This window comes from Triturus cristatus, chromosome 3_1, assembly GCF_964204655.1.
Source record: "Triturus cristatus chromosome 3_1, aTriCri1.1, whole genome shotgun sequence".
Taxonomy (NCBI): Eukaryota; Metazoa; Chordata; class Amphibia; order Caudata; family Salamandridae; genus Triturus; species Triturus cristatus.
In genome coordinates, this window is record NC_140583.1 from 977,129,417 (window position 1) to 977,151,158 (window position 21,742).

The 21,742-nt window shown below is 46.2% G+C and overlaps 1 protein-coding gene across 24 annotated transcripts in view; it reads right to left on the reverse strand.

The window, feature by feature from the left end:
* Positions 1 to 21,742, reverse strand: part of PUM1 (pumilio RNA binding family member 1) — an 897,051-nt gene that overhangs the window by 410,814 nt on the left and 464,495 nt on the right. For all 24 annotated transcript variants that reach the window (XM_085645644.1, XM_085645641.1, XM_085645638.1 and 21 more), the window contains one exon: positions 8,538 to 8,681. In XM_085645644.1, coding sequence (XP_085501770.1) covers positions 8,538 to 8,681 — 144 coding nt within the window. The remainder of the gene's footprint in view (positions 1 to 8,537; positions 8,682 to 21,742) is intronic.

Sequence of the window (21,742 nt, forward strand, 5' to 3'; positions counted from 1 at the left end):
CTAGGTAGTCCTTTGTATTGGTTGGTTGGAGATGTGACTTTGGCACATTGATTGTGAACCCTAGTTGACGCAGTAACCGAATTGTGGTGAAAGTGTGCTGCAGACATTGTTGGTACGTGTTGGCTTTGATAAGCCAGTCGTCTAAGTAGGGGATGACGTGAATGCTTTGTCTCCTTAGGTGAGCAGCTACTACCGCCAGACACTTTGTGAAGACTCTGGGGGCGGTGGTGACACCGAATGGGAGCATCCTGAACTGATAGTGGTGACCCGCTACCACAAACCTGAGGAATTTGCGATGAGCAGGGTGAACTGGTATATGAAAGTAGGAGTCTTTTAGATCTACAGTAGATAGAAAATCGCCTTTGTGTAGCAGAGGATGTACCTGTTGAAGTGTCACCATGTGGAAATGGTCTACCTGAATGTACCTGTGGAGTTCTCCGAGATCCAAATTTGGCCTGCAAGAACCATCTTTTTTAGGGAGTAGGAAATAAAAAGAGTATACGCCTGACCTGTGATGTTGGGGCGGCACAGGCTCTATAGCCCCTTTTAGAAGTAGAGACTGAACCTCTTGTTTGAGGAGGTGTAGAAGGTCTGGTGGTGATAGCTTGAGGGGATTTGGTGGAATATATTCGGAGGCTTGTTGATAAACCTGGAAGTAACCAGAACGGATAATTTGGAATACCTGATTGTCTGTTATTGATTGCCAGACTGGTAGAAAATCGGACAGTCTTCCTCCAATAGGTGTTGAGTGGTCGGGGAGAAGTGGAGGCAAGTCACTGTTTTGTGTTGGCGGGGGAGGTGCGTGTGTTTGAACCCCGGCCCCTGCCCTTTCCGTTGTTAGACCTGTAATCTCCCCTGAAATAACCTCTAGATGAAGAGGGTTGGTTATTGTCCTTATATGTGGAGGTAGCCTCTGATGAGGTGTTTTTGGAACCCCCTCGGTAAAAGGAGAGCCAAAAGGAAGCACGACCCCGTGTGGACTGAATGGCTCCCATATATTTGGCTACCTCAGTGTCTTTCTTCATTTTCTCAAGTGAAGAATCTACCACTGGGCCAAATAGATGTTCTTTATCGAATGGGGTATTCAAAATGGAGGTTTGAACCTCAGGTTTAAAACCAGATATACGTAGCCAGGCACGCCTTCTTAGAAGGACACTATTGTTTATAGCTCCAGCAGCGGTGTCTGCAGTATCTAGAGAGCATCTTATTTGATTGTTAGAAATAAGTTGCCCTTCGTGAACCAGATCTTGCGCTTTTGATTTGTGTTCCGAGGTAAATAGCAGCATTCTATTTTGTGACCTGCCTTCAAGAACTGGCGTCTTGGATGGCGAATAACTGCCTTAAATTGAATGGAAATAAGACCGAGGTGCTTGTGATAGGGAAAGCACCATCAGTATGGTTGTCGGCATGGTAGCCACAGACACTGGGACCCACCCCTGAACCTTGTGAACAGGTTAAGAACTTAGGGGTATGGCTGGACACCAAGCTCTCATTTGAGCATCATACCAGGCGAGTGGCAGGCACATGTTTTGGAGTACTGCGAGGTCTCCGGAAAACTCTAGATGTGCCACCTACGGCAGCCAGGAAAACCTTTGTTCATGCCCTGGTGACATCGCGTCAGGATTATGGGAACATACTGTACCTGGGAGTTAATGTTAAATGCATACAGAGACTCCAACGTATCCATAAGGCAGCAGCATGCCTAGTCTTGATGCTACCAAAGAGAGCCTCTTCTAAGAGGGCCTTAGCCTCCCTTCATTGGCTTCCGATCAGGGAGAGAGTTTTGTTCAAGGCTCTATGTGTTAGCCATCGGATAATACATAGGAAGGGCCCCACCTACCTGCATGACTTATTAACTCCCTATTCCCCAACCCGTCAATTAAGATCTAGTGGGACGGGGAAGGTGAGTATCTCTACCATCAGGAGAGCAAGGATGGGTGGTCGCTCCTTTCGCTATCTGGCAGCTCAGTAGTGGAACAAACTCCCTTAGGGCCTCCGGTTGGAGGTCTCAGAGACTATTTTCCGTAAAGAGCTGAAAACTCACCTTTTTCCCCGATGCTTAAGATTCTCCCCGCTACTATCCAGCTTTGAGGGTCCCCTTTGAGATGTGAGTTTCAGAAAGTACCGCAGCGCTGGGACACACTAGCCTAGTGTAACCATGTGCTTTACAAATCTGACTATTAATAAATGTGCCTACTATTTCATCCTAGTGCGCGTGGTCATGTCGCGCTAACAGTGCCTGAGTGTTGGAGACGTGGCAGAAATTGGCTGCTTGAGAAGATACCCTTTTCCCAGAAGTGTCAATGAGTTTTGATTCCTTATCAGGAGGTGGAGCCTCTCCTGTTGTCTGGGAGTTGGCTCTTTTTCTTGCATTGGATACAACCAGGGAGTCTAGTGGCAATTGTCCCCTTATACATACAGGGTCCGATGGTGCTGGCTTGTACTTTTTGTTCACTCTAGGGGTAGGAATACAAGCTCTGCCTGGGTCATTAAAAATGTCATCTACATGCCTGACTATCCCTTTAAGCATGGGTAGTGTATGTGATGACTTCTGTGAGGTACTGAGGGTTTCAAAGAGGAAATCCTCTTTTAATGACTCCTTATGTAGCTGCACCCCATGGTAGTTGTCAGCTCTACCCATTAACTCAATGTAGCCTACACTATCATCTGGTGGAGAGGGCTTGGTAGGATACAGGTCGGGGTCATTGCCCGTGGGCGAATTGGTTTTTATAATCGTCCCATGGGTCTTGTAATGGCTGATCATAATCCCTATCCTGATCATCATCCTGGCTGTCAGGTGTATGTGGTTGTGAATGTTCAGGCGAAATTAGTTGAAGCTGAGGGGAAGGTGGTGATGAAGAAAGAATAGGTGGAGGAAGAGGAGGAGGAGGAGAAGGGTTAGTTCCAACAGATCTCTTCTTTAAAGGGATGTGATATTATTCTTCTGCATCAGCACTTCTTTTTAGAGTCACTTTAGTGGTGATTTGGCCAGTCTTTGGATGGATAGACAAAATCTTTTGTTTTGGAGCCGGTTTTTCAGCCGAGGCCTCGAAACTGGGCTTTGAAGCTGTTTTCTGCACTTCTTTCTGTTTCGGTGGCAAAATTTGCAGTGCCGGAGTCAAAACCGCTGATGCCTTCGGATCCGAAGTTTTTTTCGGGGCCGAATGGTGGGGGTCGGTGCCGGACTTGTGCTTCGACCCTGAAAGTCTGGGCTCCGAACTCGGTTTGGAGGGAGTCTTTTCGGAGCCCGGAGGCTCTTTGGAAGGCTTCGGTGCCGAGCCAGAGGGCCGGGCGTCAGAAGCGCGATCTCTGTGCCGACCAGGGCCCGAGGGCGCAGGTTGGACTAGACCCTTATTTTTTATTGGAATGGTCTCTTGGGACGAGGGATCTGCACTCACGGTACATTGCCCCTGTGGGATATCGTCCTCTTGGTCGGAGTCGAGTTCTGAGATAAAAATCAGCTCCTGCTCCTCCTCGGTTCCCATCACCTCGCCGGTCTCTTCGTCGGAATGTTGACCGAAGATGACCGGAATGGAGTTTGTGTGCTGGCTCTGCATGTTGCGACGTCGAGCGCGACGGTCGCGTAGTGTCTTCTTGGAGCAGAAAGCTTGGTACGCGTCGCAGTCTTCTCCTCTGTGTTCGGTGGACAAACACAGATTACACACTTCGTGTGAGTCGGTGTGCGGGTATTTCGCGTGACACCGAGGGCAGTAAATGAAGGGAGTTAGTTTAATCAACTGCAGGTCGACCCGACGCGGGTAGGCCAGACGGCCTTCCACAAACTTTCCATTCGAAAGATTTTAAGTAATTACCCATGCGTGATAGAAAGGGAAATGCGATTCTAAAACAATACAGTCGAGGGTGAGTATCTTGCGCGCCAAGGGGAAACAAAGGAAGGGTGTCGAACCAGAGCGCAACAATAAACATTCAAACCCGATGGCGGAAAAAAACAATCCAACAATGGAGTCGATTCCCATGCGCACTATCACCGATAGGAGGAGTCACCTACCTGGTGACTGGAAAGACTTCTTCAAAGAAAAACAAAGTGCAAACATCCGGACCCAACACTAGATGGCAGACTTATGCAAAGCATGTGATCTACAGCTCACATGCCTCGAACATATTATTTTGGAATCCGAACCTCTATATAACAGAGTCAGCCAACTCCAGGCCCTTAGTGCTGTGGTTGCTATATAGGCCTGGCTTGGCAGGTCGGGCTGGACTGTTCCCATGAGGAACAGGGTGAAGAGTGATTTGCATATGGCTGGGTCTGAACTGGAGTGGCAAAGTGAGATAAATAACTATGATGGATTTAACCCAGATTTAATAGTGAGTGGTGGTGGGAGGGGGGTGGGGGGGTCTGAAAAGTTTCAGCGTGCCGTCCATCATCTTGTCTTTGCATTGTTCGCCCTAAGTTGGCAGGGTATGCCCAGACATGGGTCCCTTGCTCACTTTGCCACTGGATTCAAGCTAGCATGACTGATGAGGGGTGCTAGCCTGAAACTGGTCCCATAACGCTGGTTTCTGGGCCAGGGAAGACTTGGCTTGCAGTTGGGGTGGACTGTTCCCATGAGGAACAGGGTTAAGACTGATTTGCAAATGACCGTGTCTGAACTGGGGAGGCGAAGTGAGCTTAATAACGATGCTAGATGTAACCCAGATCTAATAGTGACTAGGGGTGTGGGTCTTAAAAGTTTCAGCGCTCCGTCCATCATCTTGTGTTTGCATATAGAGTTCGACACAAATAAGGTGCCCATTTTTGTTTCATTTTCCAGTGCGTTATCCCCTTGCAGTTTGATAAACAGGCAATTTATTTCGGTTATTCTGCCAGCAAAGTGAACAGACTTATTGTCCTTTTAGTATCTAATATAGGGAAAAGCCTTATTTTATAAGATACTGCTTTTTGACACTAGTAAGTAATCGGATTAAATGAAGCTCTCCTTTGTAGAATAGAGGTCAACATTTCCTGATATAGCAGACATGAGTAGTCTTGATTCTGGTCAATCTTAGCGCTTCCCCTTTTTCAGAGAATTCGTGGAATTTATCATTATCATCATCTCTGGGCCTCTGGTCATAGGCTGTCCTCCTCAGGCCCACTCTGAGAACCTTACCAACTCTTACCTCTTAATGATCGAATGCCAAGATCAAAGAACATGCACATAACCAAAGCTTCTACTAAGTTTTGAATTTGATTGTTCAACCATCAGGAACCGTTTCAACCTTCCTCACTCTTATTAGAGACTCTTTCAGCAGGCGCGTGCAGTGGCAAGTCACAAAGTCATAGCGGAGATAGCCGATTCAAACTGAACAACATTAATGATACAGACCCATCACCCTAGTGCCCAACGGGTCCTCACGTCTCATGCTCTCCAAATAAGGGTTCATAAGCTCTTGCAGACCTTTTGAGACATTTTCTTTAGGATCATCTCTGAGCTCATTCTTCAAATTGGCCAGAGGTTCCATCAATTGAGTCTTAGTGAGTGCAATGGTCCGTTGGCTGGAACTGACCATCTAGGCTTAGGGAAAAGAAGTCTCCTTAACATGGGCACTTGGTTTTGAAGCAGTCACAAAACCCAGCAAGGAAAGCATTTTTGGCTAAAGAACTATATATTCTGGGGGCTAGATGCAATGGAACCCCCATCGTGTTGAGACTCGGCTGTCGCAGCGTTTTTGAGAAAGTTTTTGTGTCCGTTTAGCTACTTAAATAAGGCTAGGGCAGTCTAGTCACAACTGTGAGAAAGTGCCGTCTTTCTTGCATTGTATGCCCCCATTTTTTTGCTGAATGTACTTTGAGTGTGCCCTGGGCTCCTGCCAATCAGGTGCCCAGGGCCTATGTTCCTTTCCCTAAAACCTAAAACCCAAAATGGCAAACCCTGGCCGCCTGCCAGCCCCTGGTAAATGGTACCCTATGTACCCAGGGCCTTGTTACCAGGGAAGGCCTCTAAGGGCTGCAGCACTTATTGTGCCACCCTTAAAGGCCCTGCACCCTAACACAAACACACTGCCCTTGCAGGCTGAGTGTCTGGGTACAAGACAAAACAAATAGTCGACATGGCACACATCCCTGTGTGCCATGCCCACAACATACACTGCCCTGGCATACATTAGCCACACCACTAGCTTGGTGCCCTATGCCAGTGGTGTAGGAGCATGAGCCTTGTGCCCCTACAGTACCCAGGTCCATTCCTGGGCACTGCAGGTGCAGTGCTGCCATTTTAGAGTATATGGTGCTGGGAGCTCGTCAAATACGAACTCCACAGCACCATAATGGCAAGACTGAAGCCTGAGAAGTTTGGTATCAAACTTCTCAGCACATTAAACCCACACTGATGCCAGTGTGGGATTTAATGTACAAAGCACTACAGAGGGCATCTTAGAGATGGCCCCCTGAAACCTAACCTACAATCCACGTCTTGTCGGAGAGGCTGCCACACAGCAGACATGTTGCTGGACCCCTGGATGGAGAGCCCCTGCTCTCCTGGGCCTGCAAAAATGCACATCCTGGGCAAAGTGCTAGGTCTCCTCCCCCAGGATGGACAGGGGGAAGCTTCAAAGGCATGCTGCCTTTGTGAACTTCTCCAGGCCGCTAGCTGTATTCAGCAACTGGCCCCTACCGGTTCTGACCCCCACTCTGGCGGGAAGACTGGCCGGAAACCCCAAGTAACGACAGGGGATGTGCCAGCCTCTGCCAACCCCACCCCTCAGGTGGGAGAGGCAAGGTAAAGCACATCTCCGGGCTTTCGCCATCTTGAAGATGGGAAGCCCTGCCCAATCAGGACTAGGCTACTGCTCCCCTCCCACAGGAGAGAGGCAGGATAGGGGGTGTACCCACCCCAGGTCAGGGACCCATTGGTCCCTGCCCTTTACCTACCTGTAACGCCCCTAAATCTAGTATTTAGGGGCACCCTGAACCTTCCTTCCTCAGATTCCAGATTCTAAACTAGCAAAGAAGAACAAAAAGAAAGACCACCTGCCGTGCAGCTGCTAAGAAGAGGAAGACACCAACTGATTTGGCCCCAGTCCTACCGGCCTGTCGACCCTCGAACCTGCTCCTGCTAAATCCAGGCAACTCCTGTGGCCAGCAACCTCACAAACCCCGGAGGACCTGGCTACCTTGTGACTGAGCACCTGGGACTCACACAAGCAGTGGCTCTGCTCAAAGCAAGTTTCTAACCCCTGGCATCAGCTCGGAACTGCGAACCCTGCACACACTGCACCCGCCAAGCCTAGCCTGTGCCAGAGTGGACAAAGACCCAGAGGACATTCCCCCGGCGACTGTGACCACGAATCCGGCACCCACCGGCAAAAACCATGACAAAATAAAAGAAGCACTGACAAATGCAAAAGGCTGGCAATTAATACCAGACCTATTGGCTGTGCTAAGGCTTGGTTTATCTACACTACTCTAGGAAGACTCCCAACTGACTCGACCGTGAAAGGTTCTTCCAGTTATAATTAGACTCCCTTCCCCTTCACCATGTCTTTGAAAGGTATGAAGGATGTAAGGGTGTGCAATTCAGGGTTAGCTGGTGAATGACAGGATTAATTTGGACTATATAGAGTCTTTTACACTAAGAATTATGATTTTGTTGGGGTCAAGGTAATATTTATCTCAAAGATTCCAGCCTGGTCTCGCGACTATAAACGGGGCTGATGGTGGGTGGGGGAAAAAGTCTCCAGTCCATTCTATTTTTCAGCACACGTTCCCTTTCCATGGTATGGCTCATCATGAGGCCATGCAGACCTCTGTCTCAGATCAATACAAAACACTTGGACCCATATAAACTGATGGATTCCAAAAGGAACTGTGAAATAAGGCTCACTCTAAGGACCACCAGTTCTCCTTAGGCGAATTCCATCTCTCACGCAACTGAAGCACACTTGATGAGTGGTCGATGACAACATTTGGATGTATAACAGCCTTTAAAATCAGAACAGACTTATCTGTTAACCTCTATGACTTTTCGTGACATGCATTTATCTGATGAATAAGTAGCACGCACTCCACAATAAAAAGACCTGATCTATGTTCTGAAGATCTCATGATGAAGGAAGGGGGGAAATCTATAAATAAACAGATTATCATCCTGCTACCAAAAAAATCAATGGTACTGAGTGTAAGTATATATCCTTCAGAGAACGAAGCTTGGATACAATAAGAAGATGCTACAAAGAGGAGAAAAGCTATAAAAAGGCAGTGACTGGTAAATTAATAATGTTTTGAGGATGGCACAACTAAGTTCCAAAGGTCAACATTAAAAAAATAAAGCAGAATTAGCAAGAATATCTGGTAGGAAGAAATGGAAGACCTGTTCCTAGAGAAATACACTGACAGTCAACCTGTATTCCGAAGAAGTCACTTCTAAGTGTTGTGTGTGACTTTTTTGTGGCAATGATAAGATATTGAGTGGATAGCTCAACATTTAATCCATTAAAGCAACAAGCTGAATCTTCATATAAAAACTCAATAAAAAAACCAAAGTAAAAATAAAAAAGATGAAACCTTAACCAATCACCAAACAGGGAGAAATGCTTGCCTGCTTGTGCTGCAGAGGGGCTGATAATGACAGGGGGTGGTGCCACCAGCCGGACAGGCCCTCCAAGTCCATTTCGTGCTCCAGTGTTCACCACCAGGGCTCCTGTTTGGTCATAGTATGCAGCCGGAGCCAGAACTGGGTAACCTATAATAAAAAATGAAAAAGGCAAGTTCTTCAGTTTTCATAAGAGGAAAAACAGATTAATCCAAAGCACTGCAGCCGATGTAACTACACAGCTACATAAATATAAAACAATCTCAGCACTCTACCATAAGAGGTCGGCTAGTGAGCAAATCAAACCATCCACTCTTTACCAATTAAATCTACCAACATTTCTCCTGAAAAGATGTCATTCATTACAGTACAATTTTAGCGGATAGTTCTATAAAATGTATGCCTCTAACAGCGTAGCAGTTTGAGACTTCTAGATTTAAATATTGTGCATGATTCCACCAAAGCTTTATTTTGAGTGCAGGTTAAGCAAGTATGACTTAGTAGGATATAAGGTGTTGGGTGCCATCAGCCCAATAAGTAGTCTCCCATCTTCAAATTTGTTTTTCTTTTTATACACGGCTCACAATTTTCAATTATTACTGATATTTACAGACCGAAAACAATGTGTCCTGTCTGTGTTTATTTTTAAAAGTGGCTAAATACAGAAAATTGTGCATCTTACAATTGTCTCTCCATGCTGACCTTCATGAATAACAATTCAACAGCTGCACACATACACAGCCAGAGGAATAAATATAAAACAGGATGAGATTTCTTTAAATAGGTCTGTATTATGTTGACTTACATTTGTATAGGATGCTAATATTTAGATGTAGGTGTTTTTTTTTTTTTTATATTTGCCTGCTTCATTGCTAAAACACGACAGGCAAACTACGAGTGCATTTTTATCAGTTAAATACATGAGAAAATGTATGACTGGATATGGATAAATGATACTTTTGCCAAAAAAGAAATATGGAGGAATTCAGACGGAAACGTTAAAAAAACCAAACACAATAAAACCGGGAGCACTATTTAAATACTACACACCTGTCTTGATTTGGAAATATGCAAAGTTTGATTTTATTTTTGTACCCCAACTCTTCTTTTTCACCATTGGAGACGGTAGAAGCCAGTCTATCTCCAAAACTACTGTCAGTTAAGTAGCTACTTATTTTGGCAGCAAGAACCTCTTTTAGATACACATGTTGTGCAAAGATTATGCAGCAGTTCTCCTGCAGCTTTGAGCGGGTGTGAAGTGCAAGCAGTGTCAAACAAATGTAACAAGATCTGGCCTTCCTGCACTCCTACTGAACATATCCCTTACCTTTGGTAAGGAAAATGCTCCTTACCCAGTATGCATCTGTTCTTGGCATGTAGAGCTGTAGATTCACATGCTTTGCATAAGTCTGCCATCTAGTGTTGGGTCCAGAGGTTTGCACTTTGTTTTCGTTCGAAGAAGTCTTTTCCAGTCACGAGGTGGGGGACTCCTCCTTTCGGTGATAGTGTGCATGGGCATCAAGTTCATTGTTAGATTGTTTTCCCACAGAGTGTGAGAATGGAGTTAGTAAGATTAGAATAGAGATGTCCATGTGTATGTATCTAAGTAAAATAGCACTGGAACAGGTACAGCTACCCGGGGAGGTGGAAGTGCGCATGTGAATCTACAGCTCTACATGCCAAGAACAGATGCATACTGGGCAAGTAGCATTTTCTGTTTGAGGCATGTGAGCTGTAGATCACATGCTTTGCATGGACTATACAGCAGTAATCTCCCAAAGCGGTGTCTAACCTGCAGCTGTTGCAGTCATTTGAAATACTGTACGTAGAACTGCCTGGCCTACATTAGCTTATTGGCTAGCTAACATCTACACAATAGTGTTTTGTAAAGGTTTGTGGTGTAGACCATGTCGGAGCTTTACAGATGTCAGCTATGGGAATGTTTCCTAGGAAAGCCATAGAAGCCCCTAGTTTGCGGTTGGAATGTGCCCTAGGGGGAATTGGTAAAATTCTCTTTGCATTTGCATAGCAAGTTTGAATGCATTTACCTATCCATCGTGCAATACCAGATGTAGAAATAGGATTGCCAGACTGACCTCACTGAGGTAGAACAACAATTGACAACATTGGGATACACTTCAGTTAAAAGTGAGATTGCGAGGAGGTGGGGGTTGGTGGATAAACCTTCACCCAGACTATGGGTAAGACAATAAGATACATGCATGATAGCAGAAAAAGAGGTGTTTAAAGCAAGAGGGTGTCCTAAGAAATGGGACAAGAAATGGGGCAAGTGGAACGCCTACCGAGGTGACTTATGTGTCTCCCCATCAGTGGAACTGGAAATGCAACGCAATGGAGAGATATATAGGAAAAACAATGGTTCCTGTGGAATAATATACTATGAGGTTATGATACATAAGCACAATCGCGATATAGTCATTGTACCTGATCAAGCTGACTGACGCAGCTTTTTCTCAATCTTCACGTGGAGCACTGTCCCTCTTAACCACTCTTCTACCGAGAAATACTCTCAGTGCATGGTCACTGTTAATCCACAAAGGGATTATACAACGCTACGGCTGTGGCGTATAATTAATTGAGCCCCTCTGACCCACCTACATACCCCATTGGATTGACAGCCAGTCCTCACATTGAGTAGCCGGACAGGTCCTCATGTGAGTAAACCTTTTTCCACTTTTCTTCACGTGTGGCACATCATTTTCACAAGGCTGCGCAACCATATATTCAGATGTCCCTTCATCAATAGTCCTGAAGAGACCCCACATTGTTTTGAGGGTCGAAACGCCGTCGACATACAGAAGAAGCAAACCATTTCCCCAGCACATATCACTGTATATAGCTGCTGTTCAAATTGAATTATTATGATAATGGTCTACTTGTACAAACTGTGGAAACCTTGTATTTAATATTCACATTGTCACTTAGGTTTAGGTTCCCTTTGTCACTTGGGACACTGCACAAATGTTATTTTGATGTATAATGTTTACTCCTAACTTTATTGTTTAAAAAATCCATACAATACACTACACTGTAATCGGTGTGTTAGTGGTTCCTTCGCGCTCTGCCAATATCTAAACCCTCTATATCGCGATTGTGCTTATGTAACATAACCTCATATTATATTATTCCACAGGAACCATTGTTTTTCCTATATAACTATTACCTTGGTTCCTTAGTTCCCCTGTTTTTTCTTGAACGCAATGGAGAGAGGCACATGGCTATACCATGATTATAACTAATGTTTCCTCCCTAAAGGTTTTAACATACGAAGTAATATGTCAAATTGTCGAGTGGATTATGTATGTTACTTTAATTAATGTGAATTTTTTTTTTTTTGTAAAGACATTTTATATGTCAAATATACATTTAGCGGAGCTCTGTAACCCAGAGGCTTCCGTAGCATCAATAAACAAAATCCTGGCTTTGACAGTTTTCTCATGAAATAACAAAATAACAAAAGAGATACATAAGGGACATGCATATGAAATGCAACCCCATTAAACAACCGAACAAAGAACACCCCCCACCCCATCGCACCGTTAACCCAGCAAAAGCAGCAAGTATGTTCGGAGCTACAGTTTTACTCTCGCTATGGAACATGTCCGTAAGACACCACTTCGCCCAATACACATACGTTACATGCCCCCCAAAAACAAAGGAGAGAAAGACTACCACCCACACAATTACTACGCTGGAGTGGGTTCCAATTCCAATCCCCTGTAATCTGCCCACCATTTCCAGATTTTATAATGTTTACGCGGGCAGCCCCGTGCCACAAAAATGGGGGCCTCCAGGCCCATGCAGAAATCCAGCCCTGCCTTCCACACTGACACGGAGGGTGCGGCCGTAGCCTTCCAAGCCCTCGCAATGTCGCGCTTGGCAAGGGTAAAGCCCAGGAGCATCAGGTGACGCTTGTAGACATTGCCCCCTATATCGTCCATTAAATGCAGGAGCACTAGTTTAGGAGACCGAGGGAGGTCCCAACCCAGAACCTCCGAGAGGCATGCCAGTACACCCCGCCAGAACCTAGTTAGCGCAGAACAATCCCATATAGTATGTAGCAGCGTCCCTTCTTCATGCAAGCAGCGAAGGCAAGTCGGGGATGCCACCAGACCAGCCCTGTACAGTCTAACTCTAGTAAAATACACTCTATGGAGGTATTTAAACTGGATGAGTCGAAGGCTCATGGCAATGGCCGCCCCACGTGGGGAGGCCAGAGCCTCCGTTCAGTCCTCCTCCTCAAGTGGGCCAACATCCTCCTCCCATACCCCACGGAAACGCTGCAGAGATGTGGAGCAGTGTGTCACAAGGGACTGGTATATTTTCGATATCTTATGGTCCCGCAAATCCCTCATGAAAACTTTCGCCTCTATTGGACTGAAATCGTCCTGCTCCTCCAGACCCGCCAAGCTGGGAGAGAGAGCATGCCGGAACTGCAGATATTTAAAAAATTGAGTGAGCGGCATTTGAAAGTCGTTCTGCAAATCTTGGAAGGATTTCAGGACAGGACCCCTCATGACATCCCCCTAAGTGGAGATCCCAATCGCATCCCAGTCCTGGAAGCCGGGCAAGGTCGCCAACTGCGGCAGGCCTCCATTTCGCCAAAGCGGCGTCTCTCTAGTTAGGCGATTCCACCAGCCCATCCTCCGCAACGCCTGTCTCCAAACCTGAAACACCAGTCGTGTCACACTCGGCAAAGAGTGCCGCAAGGGCGCAGAATAAAGGTGTATGCAGTGAATGATCTCCCATTAAGCGACGCTCAAGGATATACGCCGGATCCGACCTGTCGCCATACCACCATTCATTAACCCCTTCAGTGCCCATGACGAGCTGGACTAGTCATGGGCTGCGGTGGCGCTGTGCCCATGACGAGTCCAGCTCGTCATGAACTCCGCCCGCTAATACAAAGCGCGGCACTGGGCGGGGAAAGGGGCGGGCATGCAAGGGGTTAAGGACCAGAAGGTGGGAGGCCATATAGTACGAGATAATGTCGGAAGTAGCAAGTCCCCCGCAATACGTGGATTTAAAGCAAGTACGGAGAGCCACCCTCACAACCCCCCCGCCCAAGAGAAACTGGCCCAGAGTCGCATTCACCTGGCGGAACCAACCCGAGGATATAGGATATGGATGGTTTTGCAACTGATACAGAAATCGAGGAAGAGCAACCATCTTGAAAATGGCTGAGCGGTCATATATAGATAGGGGCATGTTGGACCAGACTCGGAGATCTTCACGCACCTTGTTCCATACCGGCACCAAGTTCTTTTCCCAGGAAGTCGACCGAGCGTCCGAGAGGAACACACCGAAATATTTCAGCCCCCCACGCGCCACCTGCACAGCGGAGGCCCAGGCACCAGGGTCAGCCCCTCCCCCCAGGACCCAAAGGGTAGACTTACGCTCATTCATATACAAGCTGGTAGTCTCCCCAAACACCTGCATGATATGCAACAACCGCGGGCCAGTCCTATCCAGTTGTTTAAGAAAGAATAGCACGTCGTCCGCATATAAAGCGATACGATCCGACAAACCATTGGCCCATTCGAGCCCTGACACCTGCGCATCGACACGCACCCAAGCAGCTAGGGGCTCCATTGCCAGGGCGAACAGATAGGGTGACATGGGGCACCCCTGCCTGTGCCTAATTAATGTGAAATTTAATAAAAACATCTTTAAAAAAAATGGGATTGCCTTTGAGTGGTGGAGCAAAAACGACAGTTTTGTTTTATGAAAAGGTTTTGCCCTTTCTATGTAATAGAGTAATGCTCTTTTAACATCAAAGGTGTGTAGAGCACTTTCTGCCACAGAATCTGGTTGAGGAAAGAACACAGATTGGTGGATGTGGAAGGCACAAACAACTTTAGGTAGAAAATTAGGGTTAGTGCGGAGAACCACTTTGTTTTGGTGTACTTGTAAACATTGTTCTTCTATGGTTAATGCCTGAAGCTCACCCACTCTCCTTAGTGATGCAACAGCAATGAGGAAAGCAACTTTCCAAATTGAGAAATTGCACTTTACATTTATGCAATGGCTTGAATGGTGGACTCAGTCTGGTAAGGACAATGTTAAGATTCCACACTGGGGCAGGTGGAAGTTTGGGAAGTAAACTATTTTAAGTCCTTCCTTCAAAGCTTTAATAACAGGCACAAGATAAGCGGCTATTGCAGCGAGATGTAAGCGTATAGATGTGTACGTTAAATTGGAGTGTTGTAAATGTAATAAATAGCAAACGATATTTTGAATAGAAGCAGCAAGCAGGTTGATATGTGTGAGAAAGTGCCATCTTTCTTGCATGGTGTGTCCCCACTTTTTGCTAAATTGCTGAATGTACTTTTACTGAGTGTACCTTGGACTCCTGCCAACCAGGTGCCCAGGGCCTATGTTCCTTCCTTAAACCACACAAACTCCAAATTGGCAAACCCTGGCCACATGTCAGCCCCTAGTAAATGGTACCCTAGGTACCCAGGGCCTTGTGACCAGGGAAGGCCTCTGAGGGCTGCAGCACTCATTTGTGCCACCCTTAGAGGCCCTGTACCCTTACACACACACACTGCCTTTGCAGGCTGAGTGTCTGGGTGCAGGACAAAATGAAGAGTCGACATGACACACATCTCTGTGTGCCATGCCCATCACCTACAATGCCATGGCATATATCAGCCACCCCTCTGGCTGGGTGCCTTATGCCCATGGTGTGGGCACAGGAGCAGGAGCCCTGTGCCCCTACAGTACCCAGGTCCATTCCTGGGCACTGTAAGTGCAGTGCTGCCATTTAAGAGTACATGGTGCTGAGAGCTCGTCAAACACGAGCTCCACAGCACCATAATGGCAACACTAAAGACTGGGAAGTTTGGTATCAAACTTCTCAGCACATTAAACCCACCATGATGCCAGGGTGGGATTTAATGTACCAAGCACCCCAGAGGGCATCTTAGAGATGCCCCCTTACAACTAACCTACAATCCACGTCTGCTCTGAGGCTGCCCAGGCTGCCACACAGCAGACACGTTGCTGGACCCCTGGGTGGGAGAGCCCCTGCTCTCCCGGGCTGTCGTACTTTAATACTCGGGACCGCGTAGGGGACGGGGCTCTACCCCTGTCTATCTTGGTATTAGCAAACCGCAAATGGTAAATGCGGCATGTACGAGTGCTTTATATACCGTTCTAGCTATGAATGCACTGTGTACACGTTATTCTGCTTGCACTACGCGGATTCCATTTTGGAAGCAGTGGCCATCTTGTCATTGCCCTCACATAGGCTATAATGGAGTAAATACGGGCCTCACAGTACATGGGCTTTCCCCCTGACTTCTCTGTGACCTGGGCAGCTGGCTCTGCTGCCCTGGGTCAAACCAGTCTCACGAGCTCCCCTTCCTCCGTCCACCTGTGATTAGCATCAGGGCTTGACCCGTCATAAAACCCTTTCATTCTACACAATCCCCCGGCTAATCTCTTCTACACCTGCTTGTTCCTGCTTTATGACTTGTTTCCCAAAACAGGAGATGCTCATGTTTATTGGGGGGTCTGTTTACATCAAACGTGGGATCTGAACCTTACTGTATAGATCATTGTGGGCTGGCCGAACTGGAATGTGGGATGGTCATCATGACTCTGCCTTTTCTTTGTAATGTACACTTGTATATTGCCGTATCATAAAACCTAGGAATGTATGCTTGAGGCAAGGAAAAGCGTATTTAAGATTAAGTCCGTTCCTATGATTTTCAGCAGTCTCCTGAGAACATACACGCTGTTGTACTTCTAGGATACCTGTCATTGGTCTGCAGCCAATAAACGATTCTTTGACTTCACCCAGAAGACTCTGTGTTTCTGTAGGTCCGGAACAGGGTGAAACCCAGAAGTCATAGGGTGTGTGCCCCTGCACCGCTGGGTCTAAAATACCCAGTACTTCAGGGCCTGCAACAATGCACATCCTGGGTGAGGTGATAAATCTCCTCCCCCAGGATGAGCAAAGGGAAGCTTCAAAGGCATGCTGCCTCTTGGAGTTTCCCCAGGCCACTGCAACCCCCCACTCTGGCGGGAAGCTTGGCCGGAAACCCCATGCAGGGACAGGGGATGTGCCAGCCTGCCCACCCCACCCCTCAGGTGGGGGAGGCGAGGTGAAGCACATCTCCGGGCTCTCGCCATCTTGAAGATGGGAGGCCCTACCCTATCAGGATTAGGTTACTGGCCCCCTCCCACAGGAGAGAGGCAGGATAGGGGGTGTACCCACCCCAGGACAAGGACCCATTGGTCCCTGGCCTTCACCTACCTGCAACGCCCCTAAATCTTGTATTTAGGGGCACCCTGAACCTTCCTTCCCCAGATTCGAAAAACTACAAGAAGAGCAAGAAGAACAAAGACCTGCCCTGCAGCTGCTAAAAAGGGAAGAAGACACCAACTGCTTTGGCCCCAGCCCTACCGGCCTGTCGACTCCCGAACCTGCACCAGCGCGGCATCTCTCGTGGCCAGCAACCTCACCAACCCCGGAGGACCTGGCTACCTTTTGGCTCTAAGCCCCTGGGACTCCCATGAGTAGAGGCTCTACTCAGAAACCTATTTCTAACCCCTGGCAGCAGCCCGGAACCGCGAACCCAGCACACTCTGCACCAGCCAAGCCTGGCCAGTGCCGGAGTGGACGAAGACCCTGAGGACGACCCCACGGCGACTGTGACCCCGAGTCCGGCACCCAAGGACCCCCCTCGACATTCCGGAAGAAGCCTGCAGCCTCGGAACAAGGTGCCCCCCCCAACCGCGATCATCAGAGGGTAAGATTTCCCGACACGAAAAGGCACCCCTGCACGCGGCGCCCTGCGGCCCCCTGTGCCCAATCCCGGGGTACCCACCTAACCTACAACTACCCAACTTACCTCTCGAAGTGGTGGTGGCACCTGAAGCATCCTCGTCCCCGAGCTTGCAGCCTTTTTCCTAACCGGAGCATTCCCATTGATTTCCATTGAGCGCCCGACGGCTCAAAAGCACCCTGCACCCAGCCGCCCGAGTGGCCCTGGCAGTGCAATCTCTACACTAGCCTACTTCCCCACTTGCCCTGAGTGAGTGACCAGGAGCCCAGCTCCCACAGCCGCGTGGCCTGCTAGTCAGCAGCCACCAAACCAGGCCCCCCTATTCCTCATAGGCTAACATTGGGCCTAACTCTCTCTGCACCCGGCTGCCCTAGAGCCGCTGAGGGTGAACTAACTGTGCCTATCTGACCTTGGGGGACCCCTGAGTCTATGCCCAGAACCTCACCTTTGCCAGCCGAGAACTTACCTGAAAACCGCAAACTCTATTTTCTACATAGGGTAACATTGACTGGCTTTTTCTTGAAATTTCGTCTAAGTGTGGACTTTTCAAATCTTCAAATATTCACTAAAAATCAGCCGAGCGACAAAAACGCAAAAACTCACCTGTTCTCAGGTGGGCTCACAGTGCTGGATCTTGGTGCCCAGCACTGGCTCGGAAGAATACTCACATCTATACCTACCAGTAAACCCATTTTTTCCCATAATAAACCATTGACTGCTTTTCTGTGAAATTTCTTCTAAGTGTTAATTTCTGCAATTTCTAAATATTCCTCAAAAATCGTATAACATCTGAAAACGTAATTACTTACCTGTTTTGGATAAATGTCCCAGTACTGAACCCAGACACCCAGTACTGGATTACAAAAGTAACGATAACCTACTGTACCTGTAACCTATATTTCCTTCCATAGGGAATCATTGATTGTTTGCTCTGAAATATTTTCTAAGTGCTCACTTTTGAAATAGCTAAATATTAGTTAAAAATCAGTACAGTACCAAAGTCGACTTTCAACAGCTGATTCTGAGAACTGACCCAGGACTGGATCTAGGATCCAAGCCTGGAATTACAAAAGTAATCTGAAAGTAATCTGTTGCATATAATTTGAATTTATCATTGAGCTCAATGTATTGTGTTTAGAAATAGTGTTGCCTACTGCAACTATTTGTAACTGTTTGATAAAAAGTCTATTGCATATACAAAAGTATTTTTATGAAACATCTCTTGTCGAGAAAGTATATTTTAATTCCAAGTGTTGGTTCTAAAATAAAACAAGCATATATTTTTTATATACAAACCATTGGCCTAGAGTTCAGTTATGGAGTGTGTGGAACTATTTGCTGACTGAGTGTGTACAACAAATTCTTTACACGTCCTCTGATACTGCCTTACTGCTCGACCAGGCTACCACTTTGGAGAGTAAGGTTATATCTAACTTTAACCTCTGTTAAACCCTTGGGGTCTGTGGACTCTGTACACCCTGTACCTATTAAGGAACAGTATATACAGAGCCACTTTCTCACAATATGGTTGTTGTTACAATAAATAACCACTCCCATTTTGCTGCATAGCAGGCTCTTGTAGTAGGTCTTCTGGCCTCTTTAATGCTATTCATACAGTCTAGTGGAAGATTCAGGTAACCAAACTTTATGACTTCAGGTGCCAGATCGCAAGGTTCATAGGTTTGGGGTCTGGATGTCTTATCTCTCCATGGCTCTGTGTGAGGTGACTAGATGTGAGATGTAGTTTTTGATGAGGAACTACTGAGAGTTCCAACAGGGTAGTACACCAGGGCTGACGGGCCCAAGTAGGAGCTACCAGCATTAGTGTGAGAGATGTTTGCATAAGCTTCCGAACCACTAGTGGAATGAGTGGGAGAGGCCGAAAAGCGTAGGCAAATATCCCTGACCAGCTCACCCATAGAGCATTGCCTTTGGATAATGGGTGTGGGTCCTGGAGGCAAAGTTTGGGCTTTTCGGGTTTTGGTGTGTGGAGAACAGATCTATGTCTGGGAAGCCCCATGTCTGAAAGAACGGGAGGAGAACTTGAGGATGAAGTTCCCACTCGTGGATCTGTTGTCTGTCTGCTGAGCAGAGCTGCAATCTGATTGTTTACTCCTGAGGGATGTTCTGCTAGGAGATACATTTTTTGATGAATGGCCATCTCCAAATGGCTTATGTAGAGATTATGTCTCTTCCGGGGAGGAACCGGTTTCCATCCTTGCCCAATATTTTTCCTCATGTTTCGAGTTTCATCCTCTGGCTTCAAAGCGGAATTGTATCATGTAGAGATGAGAAACCATCCGAACGTTCCAATCCCACTGGAGAGTGTGTGCCTACCTTTAAGACCATCCAGAATCGATTTATTTCCTCCGTTTTCTTATGCATTGTCTCGTAAGCAGACAAATTGCTCATTAGAAGATTTTTTTCTGAAATAATGCCAGCCTTTAGGACTTTTTTGTTTTAAAGCACCAAAGACCTTGAAGGATCCTGACTTCCATCAATGTCGACAATTGTTTAGGGTGCAGAAGCATCCTTTCTAATCATCTTTCAAGAACTATAATCTGGCAAAGAGGAGTCAATTCTTGTACATTTGTCCTTGGGTGGACTATTGTTTAACATTTAAGGACTTTTTTTACAATGGCTATGTCGAATGTTGAGCCTTTGACATTGAACTATTGTTTGCTTTTCAACTCAGAGGCTCCGGTTTCAAAATGCTGGCTTGTAAGCATGCATGCATTTGCTTTTATGACGTTGAAGTCTCCTTAGAGATAGGCTGCATAGCTCCACATTACAGGATGTTGTCTCTTCAACATCTTGAGTATCAAATTGATCCTACTATACCACTTCAGTGCCATAAAGGTTGCTAGGGCTCTACTGTTAAGAGAAACCTATGCCAGTAATTGTTGCTTTTATAACCTGTGCCATCTTCTGTGAGAACACAGAAAGGTGTCAAGGGAGGTTTATTTTTAAATATACGCGATAATCCTCAGAAAACTAATTCTGAGGTTTTTGAGCATTTATTCCGCTTAGTTTTGATAATTCAAAAAGACATTCATAAATCAATTGGACATGTCTTTTAAAAGGAAACACCACATTAGTAAATCACACAATTGCAACATTTGTATGTGCGATTTAGAACCATTTCTTTTGTGAGACAATATATATCAACACATACATAATACCAAACGTTATTTGTGACAAAAATATATACAACAAACCAATGATCACAAGACAAACATTGATAAATTATGTGTGCCAGCCTGAAATTAAACCAGTCCTGCATTTGCACTCTAAACACAAGGCGGACAATTGCTCATTCAAAGACACTTCTACTGCCTGTGGGAGGGTGGGGATGCATATCCTACTTAAGGGTGTTGACAACCTAGAAAAAGGGGGAAATAATTTCTATTCAGTCCCCTCGTGGCACACCCTGTTCCAACGTCCCCCACACTCAGCAGCAAACAGATGTTCATTATCTGTTCTTCAATTCATAGTATTATTCAAATCGGCAGCCGAATGAGAGGAGCGAGATGATTTTCTAACTGCTTTCGCATGGCTGAAGGAAACAGTCAGGATTATTGCAGAAGAAATTCACGGCGATGAGCCCGCGAGCTCTAACTACATTTTACGAGTCTCAAGATTCTGGACCGTTTTTAAATCATTATCAAGAGCTTCCACACGCCCAAAAAATTTAAGTCTCGATTAATACTATGAATTGAAGAACAGATAATGGACAGCTGTCTGCAGCACAATTGAGAGCTCAAACCAAGTCAGAGTCCTGAAGAGAATCCCGGAATTGTTGAAGATTCGAAACGCGTTGGCTGCTGACTCTGGGGGACGGTAGAACAGGGTGTGCCACGAGGGGACTCAATAGAAATTACTTTCCTCTTTTTCTAGGTTGTCAACACCCTTAAGTAGAATTCAATTTCAGACTGGCACACATAATTTATCGATGTTTGTCTTGTGATCATTGCTTTGTTGTATACATTTTTGTCACAAATAACGTTTGGTATTATGTATGTGTTGTATATATTGTCTCACAAAAGAAATGGTTCTAAATCACTCATACAAATGTGTTGCAATTGTTTGATTCACTAATGTGGTGTTTCCTTTTAAAAGACATGTTCAATTGATGAATGTCTTTTTGAATTATAAAAACTAAGCAGAATAAATGCTCAAAAACCTCAGAATTAGTGGTCTCAGGTTTATCGTGAATATTTAAAATAAACCTCCCTTGACACCTTTCTGTGATTTCAATATTTGGGTGCTCCGGTCTGGGGAGTACAGGACCCAAGCCTTCCTTGTTTTTACTTTCTGTGAGAGCAGCATGAGCCCTACGCTGCTTTGTTTCTTTAATGTTTTGAGTGTAAATAAGAAGCATGCAGCACATCCGTA